This window comes from Rhinoderma darwinii, chromosome 4, assembly GCF_050947455.1.
Source record: "Rhinoderma darwinii isolate aRhiDar2 chromosome 4, aRhiDar2.hap1, whole genome shotgun sequence".
Lineage (NCBI taxonomy): Eukaryota > Metazoa > Chordata > Amphibia > Anura > Rhinodermatidae > Rhinoderma > Rhinoderma darwinii.
The window spans coordinates 295,140,736-295,154,830 of NC_134690.1; the positions used below are offsets into that span (position 1 = coordinate 295,140,736).

Here is a 14,095-nt window from a genome sequence, read left to right on the forward strand (position 1 = left end):
GCGTTTCACGGAAATGAAAGCAAAGTAGAGATGTAATTTACAAATTTTATTTTTTTTGCCAAAATTAATTTGTAATTCATTTTTTTTTCTGTAACACATATCCAATGGATTATGCAGAAAAATTCACTCCTTCTCGAGGCGCTCCTGTATGTAGGTGGTATATTTAGTGGTTTCCCTTCCGTTAGGTAAGGAACGATCCACTCACTTCTCGTTTGGGTAAAATTTTGAATTCATTCCATATATATTATGAAACAATAAAAACAAATAAAACAGTACTAGTGTGCTACGCGTTTCGACACAGAACCTGGGTCTTCATCAGGCTTCTAACACAGAAGGTTGGGGTTCAATCATGGAGTCCTTCCCTTTGTATACCCTAAACCTGTGTGTATACCCGGAGGTACTCTCACAAATTTTGTACAATTAAATTCCATACCTTGCCATCTTATTGGGCAGGTATTGGTATGAATTTTAAATAGACGGTACCTGATGTTGGTGGTGACGGTTGCGGTCTTAGACAGCACCAATCACCCCCATCTAACTATGCCCCGTAACTCCAGGACAAAAATGGCAACCCCTGGGCAATTAGTAGAGATGGGCTGCAGGGACAGCAGTTATCTTTACTTTGTCATAATGCCATTAGACACGGTGACCACTTCGCGCTACGCAGTGTCACAATCTGTGGTTATGTGGCTGTGGGTATGTGGACCCACTGGGCCGTACCGCCGGAGAGGGATAGTAGGTGGCCAACAGGATTCCAAGTCAATGTCTATAGTTCGAATAAGGGTACCTGTGGTAGTTCAGACAGTAGCGATGTTAGGCTCGCATGGGACCTTGGCAGCAGGCAGACACCAGGCGCGGTGTAACACAAAAGGCGTAGTATATGGCACAACACGACTCCAACTCTCTATGGCACAGGAACAAGGTGGCACGGGATAAAGGTAGCAGATACGGGAACCCTGGGAACTGGAAAACACTAAGGGACCATTTGCAAAGACTAATACGGGTAAACACAACAATGCTTAGATAATGAGGGAGGGGGCAGGGCCCTTCTTATAGTCCAGGGTGAGTTTGGGCTAATTACATATTTACTTCATGTGCGCGCGTTGGCCCTTTAAGGCCAGGCACTTGCGTTCGCGCGCACCCTACGGGAAATAGCAGAATGAAGCGTAGGTGAGCGCTGGCGTCTCCTGAGGAGGAGATGCGGGCTAGTGCTCACAGATCCATAGCTGCGGCTGTCGGGAGGTGAGAAATCCTGACGGCAGGTGGCCATGTGTGTTACACGCAGTAACTGTATTGCACTTTGAGGGAAGTAGTATTTTTTTTAGTGAGATAAATACTCTGTATATAGCCCTAGTCTAATGCATTCCTATTGACAGTGATTTATCGCTCACTACAAAACAAAAGTCTAGGTCTAGCCACAGCCTTAGGCCGAATTCAGACATCTATGATGCAGGGAGTCCCTGCCTCCCCGCAATAATACTGTCCCGTACTGCAATCATATTTTGTTTGTCCTTCTTCCTCCTCTCCTTATTATTTTATCTTACTTCTCCCCCTTGACTGTCAGAACTGAGCCGTCTTTATTTTTATTGCGGTGTTTGGCCCACTCTAAAATCAGATTTCCCCCTTGACTGTCAGCAAGGAGCTAAGTGAGATAACAGAAAATGAGGAGAGCAGAAGGAGAAGGAACACTTGCAGACTAAACATAAAGCTACTGTCTATTAGCAGAGAGAGATGGGACTGGCTTAGCTAATGAACTGGGCCAAGCAGCAATCCCCTTCATCACCTCACCGACAAAAAAAATGGAAGGGGGCTCCCTGTATCCAGAGTCTGTGTCGGCACGTCAAAGTTAAAGAGGCTCTGTCACCAGATTTTGCAACCCCTATCTCCTATTGCTGCAGATCGGCGCTGCAATGTAGATAAGAATAAAGTTTTTTGTTTTTTTTTTTTAAAACGAGCATTTTTGGCCAAGTTATGACCATTTTTATATTTATGCAAATGAGGCTTTCTAAAGTACAACTGGGCGTGTTTAAAGTTAAAGTACAACTGGGCGTGTATTGTGTATGTACATCTGGGTGTGTTTACTTCTTTTACTAGCTGGGCGTTGTGAATAGAAGTGTATGATGCTGACGAATCAGCATCATCCACTTCTCTTCGTTACCACCCAGCTTCTGGCAGTGCACAGACACACAGCGTGTTCTCGAGAGATCACGCTGTGACGTCACTTCCTGCCCCAAGTCCTGCATCGTGTCGGACGAGCGAGGACACATCGGCACCAGAGGCTACAGTTGATTCTGCAGCAGCATCAGCGTTTGCAGGTAAGTAGCTACATCGACTTACCTGCAAACGCCGATGCTGCTGCAGAATCAAATGTAGCCTCTGGTGCCGATGTGTCCTCGCTCGTCCGACACGATGCAGGACCTGGGGCATAAAGTGACGTCACAGCGTGATCTTTCAAGAACACGCTGTGTGTCTATGCACTGCCAGAAGCTGGGTGTTAACGAAGAGAAGTGGATGATGCCGATTCGTCAGCATCATAAACTTCTATTCACAACGCCCAGCTAGTAAAAGAAGTAAACACACCCAGATGTACATACACAATACACGCCCAGTTGTACTTTAACTTTAAACACGCCCAGTTGTACTTTAGAAAGCCTCATTTGCATAAATATAAAAATGGTCATAACTTGGCCAAAAATGCTCGCTTTAAAAAAAAAACAAAAAACAAACAGTACTCTTATCTAAATTGCAGCGCCGATCTGCTGCAATAGGAGATAGGGGTTGCAAAATCTGGTGACAGAGCCTCTTTAAGCGGAGAAGGTCCACATCCGGGACCACATGACTTGACATGGTAGGGAAATCTGGACTACCTTCAAATTTTAAAAGTAAAAGAATATTAGTAAGTGTCTTCATTTTACATTTCCTAACCATTTAGGAACATTTTCTGTCGTCAGACAACCATTTTAACGGAGCATCGGCGCTAAAACAGCTAGGAATTTTACAGAGTATTGTTTAATTTTTTTTATTTTATAACATTTCCTTCTACTAGTTTATTCTAATAAACTCTAGAACAACCCCTTTAAAGGAATTGGCACACAAAAAGCATTTATCACCTACGGCGAGGTGATATATATTTTTTGTGTGACAACCCCTTTACGTTAGCCCACGGGTCCAGTGCCAGATGGGCTTACGGTTCATTTGTAGTATAATTTGGAAATGTGTGCACTTCTTTTTTTTTTTTTACTTAATTTAACATTTGTCAAACCTGAAAAGCAGTTCACAAAAAAAAAAAAAAGGATATCATAACCAAATCTCAGCTTATCTTCAAGCTTCAGGGTAACATACGTTTGCTCAGGAATCCGGTCATCATTTACAAAAGTCTGTAAAGAGATCAAAATGATGGAGGAATATGAATATAAAATACCAAATGTACAGAGATAGGTACTAAAAACATCTATTATTATCTTCATTGTATAGATCATAAACAATGAACAATATTTTCCATTTACATGTTGTTAAAAAATTATCCAGTATAGCGTTATTACATATACTTACGTAATTTGGCACCACCTGGTGTTCATAGTGTATAGCAATGTACATGTCCACCTAATAAGCAGAGTGTTGGTGGACAGGCATGCTCAGTCTCTCTCCCCACAGGCAGTTCTCTGCATAATTCTCTGTTTACTGCAGATCAGCCAATAGAAATAGCTTTCTGCCCAGCTTGTCAGGGAATGAGCAGAGTCTCTGTAATAACCTGTCAGAATAGCTGTGGGGAATCTTCTCAGCATGTTAGCATTGTTAAAGAGGCTCTGTCACCACATTATAAGTGCCCTATCTCCTACATAAGGAGATGGGCGCTATAATGTAGGTGACAGCAGTGCTTTTTATTTAGAAAAACTATCTATTTTCACCACATTAGGAGCGATTTTAGCTTTATGCTAATTCGTTTCTTAATGCCCAAGTGGGCGTGTTTTTACTTTAGACCAAGTGGGCGTTGTACAGAGTATGACACTGACCAATCAGTGACCAACCAGCATCATGCACTTAAGTTCTCTAAATTCATTTAGTCAGTACATAGTGACACTGGGTTGTTCACTATGTGCTGTCTTATACGGACATATTAACGTTACTGAAGTGTTTAGACAGTGACTAGACATGCCTTCCAGACAGGACAGGATGTCTATTCACAATCCCTGCACTTCGTTAACGTATGTTTGGTACTTACAGCAGAGCAAAGTGTAATCTCGCTGTAACCTGTCATTTACAGCGAGATCTCGCGAGATTACGCTTCCTCTGCTGTAAGTACCAAACAAACAGTATTTATGAAATTTTGGTATGAAAATGATTCATGGGTTAACCCTTTTAACACGCATTTTAAACCAATAGGTGCATTTAAATGGAAGCCTTTCACATATACATTGTTCTTAAAAAAAAACAAAAATCTTCGTTGCCAGGGTTTTCAGTATAATTTTCAGACTTCTGACATACTCAAATATTTTCTGAAACAAGATACCTGACACATTCTAAAAATCCCACCCTGCACTTTACACTCATACAAATTTGCATTAAAACTGTTAAAAAAAAAATAATGCATACAAATTCATGTTTGTGGTTAAAAATCTGACCAGAGGCCGGAGACAAACAACACCTCCTTAACCGGTTAAGGACTAGGCTGTTTTACAGCTAAATGACCAGAGCAAATTTCACAATTTTGCTATGCGCTTCTTTAGATGACTATAACTCTGTAGGTGAATAAAGTTCATCTTTGAATTTTACACTCTTTTTAAAGGACAGATAGGGCTTTGTTTTAGTGGCATTTGTCAGTATATATCATTTTTATTTTTTTCTCTAAAGTGGGCAAAATTGGAAAAAAATGCAAGAATTTAGCAATTGCGCCAGTTTATGCTAGCATTTTTCACACACGGTATGGACCACGGACAAAATTAATCTCCTTTCACATTCTTCCACTTCTCCCGTGCATGGGGATACCAAATATGTGTGCCTTATTCACTGTGCGGGCATGTGCCAGGGCTTGGCATAAAAGGAGGCTTTTCGGCCTTTTCGGTCCAGGAATTTTGCATTTGATTTTATAGCCGCATACTGTTTTCTGGGGGGCGTAATGCTGCTGAAACATTAGAATCACCCCATAAATGACTTCATTCACACAAGTAGACCCCACAAGGTTTCCTTCAAGGGGTTTATCATATTTTTAGACAGTCCAGTTTTCTTCTGAAAGTTTCTTGAATAAGATGGAACAAAATAAAATTACCTTTTTTTTTAACAAATGCGTCAGTTTATGCCAGCATTTTTCACACACAAAATGGACCACGGACAAAATTCATCGCATTTCACATTCTTCCACTTCTCCTGTGCATGGGGATACCAAATATGTGTGCTTTATTCACGGGCATGTGCCAGGGCTTGGCATAAAAGGAGGCTTTTTGGCCTTTTCGGTCCAGGAATTCTGCACTTGATTTTATAGCCGCATACTGTTTTCTGGGGGGCCTAATGCTGCTGAAAGATTAGAATCACCCCATAAATTACTTCATTCACGCAAGTAGACCCCACAAGGTTTTCTTCAAGGGGTTTATCATATTTTTAGACAGTCCAGTTTTCTTCTGAAAGTTTCTTGAATAAGATGGATCAAAATAAAATTAGCAATTTTTTAGCAAATGCGTCAGTTTATACCAGCATTTTTCACACACGGTATAGACCACGGCCAAAATTCATCTCCTTTCACATTCTGCCACTGCTCCTGAGCATGGGGATACCAAATATGTGTGTCTTATTTATCACATAGAGATGTAGGAGGGCGGAGGATAGAAGAAGATTATTTCACATATCGCTTTTTTTCAAAGCTGGTTTTACAAAACTCAACAGAGTTTCTATAACACTTCCAAAATATCTGCTCTTGAAGCAGAAATCCCAAAATATTCATCTAGGGGTATAATGGGAATTAATTTTTTGGGGTTTTCTAAAATAAGAAATTGCAGGTTTATGCAAATGGAGCTATCCAGCAGATGAACTTTAGAGAATATGCAAACATGACATCCACCCCCCACCCATTCCCTCCCTCACCCTTGGAGTAAAATCAGGGGAAAAATAAAAACGTAATGTAGGGCAAATATATTTTCAACGAATTAACTAAAATCTAATAATTCAGAACAGTGTGGTATTTTTTAAAACATGGCTCAATGCACAGGCCTGGTTGTGAGGGACATGAGGGACAGAAATATCGGGAATCTTTGCGGTGCCCGTCTTTTCTGCAGACGCGGCACTTTTTCTGAGGGTTGCTTCTGGTTGGTGTTGGGGGAATCCGACTGATGAAGTGTCTTTCAGTCAGTCGCGTGACATCCTCAGACTGGGGGCATTCTCGGGTGTCCTGAACATCAAAAATGAGGCCTTCAATAATTTTTTCCTGGAAATCCAGGTATGTGTCTCTGCCTCTGTTTTTTTTGTAGAGCACAAATGAGTTGTGGATGGCCACCTGTAACAAATAAATGGCCACTTTTTTGTACCAGGTTTTTGTTTTTCGCTTCACTAAATAGGGCTGTAAAACCTGGTCGCTTAAATCCACCCCCCCCCATGTACTTGTTATATTCGGACACGCTCACTGGTTTGTGCTTGTCCGATGTTGCCCCTCTTTCCCTCACTGCCACTGTTCCTGCGGTATGAATCGTGCTTAGCACATACACGTCTTTGCGATCCCTGAACTTGACCGCCAGCAATTCCTCAGATGCATAAGCACAGGAGTCCCCCTTTACCATGCGCTTCCCCACTAATTGCTGTGGAAAACCAATTCTGTTTTTGCGCATGGTACCACATGCCCCAGTCCTTGCAGCATGCAAATGCCTAAACAGGGGCACACTCGAATAAAAATTATCACAGTAAAGGTGGTACCCCTTGTGAAGCAGAGGCTGCATTATCTCCCACACGATCTTACTGCTGGTGGAAAGATCAGGGGGGCATCCAGGAACATTTATTGTGCGGTCCCGCCCTTCATAAATTCTGAAGGCGGTGGTATATCCTGACCCGCTTTCACACAATTTGTAGAGCTTAACGCCATATCTTGCCCTTTTGGAAGGTAGATATTGGCGAAAGCTAAGTCTGCCATGGAAGTTGAGGAGGGATTCGTCCACACTTACATTCTGCTCAGGGGTGTAAAGTTGCAGAAATAAATTATTCAGGGAATTTATTAGCGGTCTTATTTTGAACAACCGATCCCGGTTTGCATCGGTACTTGGGGGGGCCTGTGCGTTGTCATTGAAGTGGAGGAACCTCATTATTGTCTCATAACGAGACCTGGGCATTACTGCAGAATATACTGGGGTGGCTTGGGCGGGTCTTGTTGACCAGTAAGACCTAATGGAGGGCTTTTTGACAATACCCATATTTAGGGTGAGCCCCAAATTTTTTTTTAATTCCAGCAAATTGGTGGGCGTCCAATCTCTGGCATGGGTGGATGAAGGTTTCTGCCTTATATATTGAGTGGCATATAAATTTGTTTCGTGGACAATCTGATTTAGGATGTCGTCCGTTATAAATAAATGGAAGTAATCCATTTGGACAAAATTTGTATTGTCCACGGTTATGCCAGGAGTGGCAGTAAATCCGTGGATTCTAGGCCCAAAAGATGGGGCAGGTGCCCATACAAGAGCCTGGACTGAAGGGACCAGGCTGTCCCGTGCTACAGCGCTACTTGGCCCTGCGCTTTCAAGTTCTGCAGTTTCAACTGCATCAGGGACAACGTCCCCTGAAGATGAACCTGAAGTGACGCTGTCATCGTCACTACCTAAAACAGGTTCCATCTCGGACGCCATCAATGATGCGGTCTCCGACTCAGACCACAGCATGGCGTATGCCTCCTCGGCGCTAAACAACTTCCTCGCCATAACGTAACTAACACTAACACTAACTAAACAAATTGTTGTTTTTTTTTTGTTTTTTTTATATAAAACACACAAACTAACTGCTATATATATCTACACTACCGCTAACAAAAAAATAAACCGCTATTGCTATATATATATTATATATATGTGGATATATATATATAATTATATACTCCCTACCTGCCTACTCTAATAGAATAAAAGATAGAAAGGTAGATATATAGAAAAAAAGATAGATGGATAGATAGATTGTATAGATAGATAGAAATCTATCTATACAGAGAATGTTTTAGAGTGTAACTGTATTTTTTTGTAACTGTAACTGTAATCTTCTGGCAGCAATTCTCCCGAGTCTCTTCTTCTCCTCAAACTGAAACAATGTTTGAGGAGAAGAAAAGAGGCAGGAGATTTACTGCCAGAAAAGTCAAAATAAAACAAATGTGGTCGCTGTGATAGGTTTTCACAGCGACCACATGTTCAGGGACCATCAGATTGGTCCCTGATACTCTGCCCAGTGCCCAGAGCTGTTTTCTATGCAGAAATGCATGTGATCGCTGTGATTGGTTGTCACAGCGATCACATGTTCAGGGGCCAAAAGATTGACCCCTGACATTCTGCCCAGTGCCCATGGCTGTTAGCAACAGCCAGGGCACAGAGCTGTGTGCACGCGATCGCGCGTGCACAGTCTCTGAAGTGCCGCCGTAAATAGTCTATACGGCGGACTTTAGAGACCCTGACCGCTGGCCGTATATTTACGGCCAGCGGTCGGGAACCTGTTAATATAAGAGTTCAAGATGTGCAGATTTCAAACCGTATTCACAAAATTGTCAGAACAGCAAAGACTAAAGATCTCTAAATGACATTTTTAGGTGAGAGCTAACAAATAGCCTGATTAGGTGTAGAGGGTGATTAGATAAGCAACTGCTCACCTCCTCATCGTATGTGTAAATTCACACGTAGCATAAAAACCTGTGGATTTTCCGCAACGGATTAAATTGCGGAAAATCCACAGCATAATACAGTAGGAGCAAAGTGGATGAGATTTAAACAAATGTCATCCAAACGCTACGTAAACTATGAACGGAACTATGACTGCTCAGAAACTGACCTGAAGTGAGATCTTTTTTTTTTTTTTTAATACGCAGCATGTCAATTATATTCGCTGCTTTTTTGATGCGGTTTTACCCATTAAATTCAATGGGGAGGGAAAAGTAGCGACAAATGTACTACGGTATTCCACACCTTTTTTTTTTTTTTTTACCGGCCCGATAAAGGCCAAAAGAGTACTATTTTTGGCCTCCATAGGGGTAATATAACCCTATGGACACATTTAGCATGTTCGCCTAGAGCTTTCCTGACATACACGCTAAACATACATCACAAACACGATGTGAACAGGGCTTCAAAAAGGACCTGTCGCCTTTGTTGACATGTTTGTTCTAGTAAATACTTGCATTCCCCTAGAAATAACTATTCTGGAGCATCTTTTCTTATAAGGCTACATTCACACGACAGTGAAAAAAAAAACTGGCCATTAAAAACTGATCAACTGTCAGTTTTTCATGGCCATTTTGCATCAGTGTGCTTCCAAATTTTCATCCATTTCAAGTCCGTCTGTCCGTTTTGAACGCCTTCCCGACATATGTCGTAAGTATACGTCATGGAAAGCCAGTGCTTCCCGCAAAATGTCGTATACTTACGACAAATGCATGGCACCGGCTCAGAAGCTGAGTCGGTGCCATCATCCCCGGATGTCTGTATCTGACAGCTGACATCCTGCTGTAACGGCTGGGACCGAAGTAAGCTTCGATCCCCGCCATTAACCCCTTAAATGCAGCCGTCAAAAGCGATTGCTGCATTTAAGGTGTTTGCAGCTCATCGACACCCCAGCAATGAAATCACCGGGGGTGTCGGTGGCTGCAATGGCAACCGGGGGCCTAATACTGGCCTCCCGGTGTGCAAAGCACGGAAAACTTCCATCTCCTGACCGGAGGTGGGGTGTGAAATTCTTCTGTAGCCTCCGGCAAGATGGTGCCGGCTCAGGAGATGAGCCGGCGTCATCAGCGGTGGATATCAGCTGTATGTTACAGCTGACATCCACCTGTAACAGCAGGAACCGGAGCTAGCTCCGATCCCTGCCATTAACCCCTCAGATGCAGAGATCGGATGCGATCGCTGCATCTTTGTGGTTGCTAGCAGATCGCCAGCTGTGCCCTGCAATCACACGACTGCCGACTGCTATTATGACTCCAGGAGACTTAACAATGGTCTCCTGTTTGCCATTACGGAAGCCGATTAGGCCCCGCCCAGAGGCGAAGCCTAATCGGCTTGCTGTCAGTGAATGACTGACAGATCTAATACATTGCACTATGTAGGTAGTGCAATGTATTAGAAAAAACAAATCTGACAGTTGGACCTTCAAGTCCCCTAGTGGGACTAAAGTAAAGTGTAAAAAAAAAGTGAAAAAAAGTTGTAAAAATATATAATAAAAGTTTTAAGTAATAAAATAAAACACAATTGCCCTTTTTCCCTTATCAAGTCCTTTATTATTGAAAAAAATTAAATAAACCATACATATTTGGTATCGCCGCAACCGTAACGGCCCAAACTATAAAAATATTATGTTACTTATTCCACACGGTGAACGGCGTAAAAAAAAACTTTTGGTTTTTGGTCACTTTGTCCTACAAAAATTTAAATAAAAAGTGATCAAAAAGTCTCATGTATCCAAAAATGGTGCCTATTAAAATTATAGCTCATCCCGCAAAAAATAATCCGTCATACAGCTCCGTCGACGAAAAAATTAAAAAACTATGGTTCTCACAACATGGCGCCAGAAAAAATACATTCTTTTTACAAAAGTAATTTTATTGTGCAAAAAGTTGTAAAACATAAAAAAGTGCTATAAATTTGGTATCGCCGGAATCGTACTGACCTGCAGAATAAAGTTAACATGTAATTTATGACGCATGGTGAAAGCTGCATTAAAAAAAAAACATTAAAAAAAACTATGCCAGAATTGCTGTTTTTTTGTTCACCTTGCCTCTCAAAAAATTGGATTAACCGTGATCATACAGTTGCATGTACCCCAAAATAGTACCAATAATAACTACAGCTCGTCACTTTAAAAAAAACAGCCCTTATACCACTACGTCTATGAAAAAATAAAATGAGTTAAGGCTCCAATAAGTCAGGAAAGAAAAATATGCAGCAGTGCAGATCAGAGGGGAACATTTAGTCTGTTTCAAGAGGCGATTTATCGGGGCCCTAAAATTAGGGAACCAGGAAGGGGAGGGCCCAAACATATCTGCTAGAAGTGAGGGCGTCCGTATTATACCAGGACAACACTTCCTAGCAAAATTCCCCAAACTGCAAAGGTGCGGAGTGTGGACCAAAATGGGGATAAGTAAAGACACCATTTATCAGTGCGACGCCAGCCTGTGCAGAAAGGATTGCTTCAAAAGCGTAATACACATCTATGGATTATTTTATTGTTTACCCCATTATTATACCACCTGACTATGCCCCTGATATACTCTGCCCAGCTTACATATGCCCCACATTATAAACGGAAACACCAGCAATACTCAAACAAAACTACTACCAAGCAAAATCTACGCTTCAAAAGCCAAAATGGCACTCCCACCCATCTGAGCCCTACAGTGTGTCCAAACAGCAGTTTACTTCCACATATATGACATCGCCACACCCGGGAGAACCCTTTTAACAATTTCTGGGGTGTGTGTGTGTGTCTACAGTGGCATAAGCTGGGATCGACATACTTGCCACTGAATTGGCATATCTGGGGAAAAAATTTAATTTTTACTTTGCACCATCCGCAGCGCATTCATTTATGGAAAAGACCTGTGGGGTGAAAATGCTTACTACACCCCTTAATAAATGCCTTGAGGGGTGTAGTTTCCAAAATGGGGTCACTTCTCAGGGGTTTCTTTTATTATTTCCCATCAGAGCCTCTGCAATTGTGAACCAATTCTGTGTAAATCGCAAAATTAGGCCTCAATTTCGCATAGTACTCTCTCACTCCTGAGCCCTGTCAAATGTTCAGGCAAAAGATTAGGGCCCCATATAGGCGGATTCTAAAACCGGGAAACACAGCATAATAATTAGACAGCTGTCTTGTTATGGTGGCACAAGCTGGGCACCACATATTGGCATATCTATGGAAAAATCCCATTTTCACTCTGCAATATCGAGTGCACACTAATTTATGCAAAACACCTGCGGGGTTAACATGCTCACTACACCCCTAGGTGAATACCTTGAGGGGTGTCGTTTCCAAAATGGGGTCACTTTTGGGGGGTTTCCACTGTTTTGGTCCCACAGGGGTTTTGCAAATGTGACATAGCGACCAGAAACCAAAATCTGTACTCCGAAAGCCAAATGGCTCTCCTTCACTTCTGAGCCCTGCCGTGTGCCCAAAGTTTATTACCACATATGGGGTATTGCCGTACTCGGGAGAAATTGCTTAAAAAATGTTGGGGTTCTTTTTCTGCATTATTTTTTGAGAAAATTAACAATTTTGCGCTAAAGCTATGTCTTATTGGAAAAAAAGTGTAATTTTTATTTTCACTGCCCAATTCAAATAAAATCTATGGAATACCTGTGGGGTCAAAATACTCACTACACCCCTAGATTAATTCCTCAAGGGGTGTAGTATCACAAATGGAGTTCCTTTTGGGTAGATTCCACTTGCAAATGCGACATGGTGTTAAGAAACCAATCCAGCAAAATCTGTGCTCCAAAAGACAAATGCCGCTCTTACTCTTCTGATCCTTGCCATGTGCCCAAACAGCAGTTTATGACCATATGTGGGGAATTGCCGTACTCCAGAGAAGTTGCTTTACAAATGTTGGGGTTCTTTTTTTTTCCTTTATTTGTTGAGAAAATGAAAATTTTGAGCTAAAGATATATCTTCTTGAAGAAAAAGGAATGTTTTTATTTTCACTGCCCAATTCTAATAAATTCTATGAAACACCTGTGGGGTCAAAATGATCACTACACCCATATATGAATTCATCAAGGGGTGTAGTTTCCTAAATGTAGTAAATTTTTGGGCGTTTTCATGGTTTTGGTCCCTCAGGTGCTTTGCAAATGCGACATAGCCGCCACAAACCATTCCTGCTAAATTTGAGCTCCAAAAGCCAAATGGCGCTCTTTCCCTCCTAAGCCCAGCCGTGTATCCAAACAGCAGTTTATTACCACATATGGGGTATTGCTTTACTTGGGAGAAATTGCTTTACAAATTTTGCGGTGCTTTTTCTCCTTTAGTCCTTGTGGAAATGAGAAAAAATTTGCTGAACCTTCACTTTCTTTGAAAGAATGTTGATTTTCATTTTCACGGCCTACTTCCAATAATTTCTGCAAAAAACCTGCATGTCAAAATGCTAACTATACCACTAGATAATTTCCAAAATGGGGTCACTTGTGGGGAGTTTCCACTGTTTTGGTCCCTCAAGGGCTTTGCAAATGCGACATGAATTCACTGTATTTCAAAGATATATTCAATTGTGCTCCCACAACATAACAATTTTAACCCCTTAATGACCGCCGATACGTCTTTTTACGGCGGTCATTAGTGGGCTTTATTCTAGAGCGCCGCCAAACTACGTCGCTGCTGTAGAATAAAGTAAACAGAGCAGGGAGCCGTGAAATCTCCCTGCTCTCAGCTGCCAGAAGCAGCTGAGGGCTGGGGGCGTCCCTGCTCTGCCGGGTGAGATCGATATTAGTATCGATCTCACCTGTTTAACCCTTCAGATGCGGTGCACAATAGCGAGCACCGCATCTGAATGGTTTTGGAGAGAGGGAGGGAGCTCCCTCTCATCTCACTGACACCCGGCGATAAAATCGCCGAGTGTCTGTGTCTTCTATGGCAGCCGGGGGTCTAATAAAGACCCCCAGGTCTGCCTGCAGAGAATGCCTGCTAGATCATGCCGCAGGCATGACCTAGCAGATGCCTGTCCGTTTTAAACGGACAGGCAGTAATACACTGCAATACAAAAGTATTGCAGTGTATTATAATAGCGATCGGAGGATAGTGAAGTCCCCTAGTGGGACTAGTAAAAAAGTAAAAAAAGTTTAATAAAGTTAATTTTAAAAAAAAGTGAAAAAAAAAAAATGAAAAACCCAGCTTTTCCCCTTACAAAATGCTTTACTATTAAAAAAAACTACAATAAAGCAAAAAAGTT

The 14,095-nt window shown here is 41.9% G+C and overlaps 1 protein-coding gene across 3 annotated transcripts in view; it reads right to left on the minus strand.

Moving 5' to 3' along the window:
• CEP170 (centrosomal protein 170) overlaps positions 1-14,095 on the minus strand; it is a 221,812-nt gene that overhangs the window by 169,303 nt on the left and 38,414 nt on the right. For all 3 annotated transcript variants that reach the window (XM_075862609.1, XM_075862608.1, XM_075862610.1), the window contains exon 4: positions 3,296-3,377. In XM_075862609.1, coding sequence (XP_075718724.1) covers positions 3,296-3,377 — 82 coding nt within the window. The remainder of the gene's footprint in view (positions 1-3,295; positions 3,378-14,095) is intronic.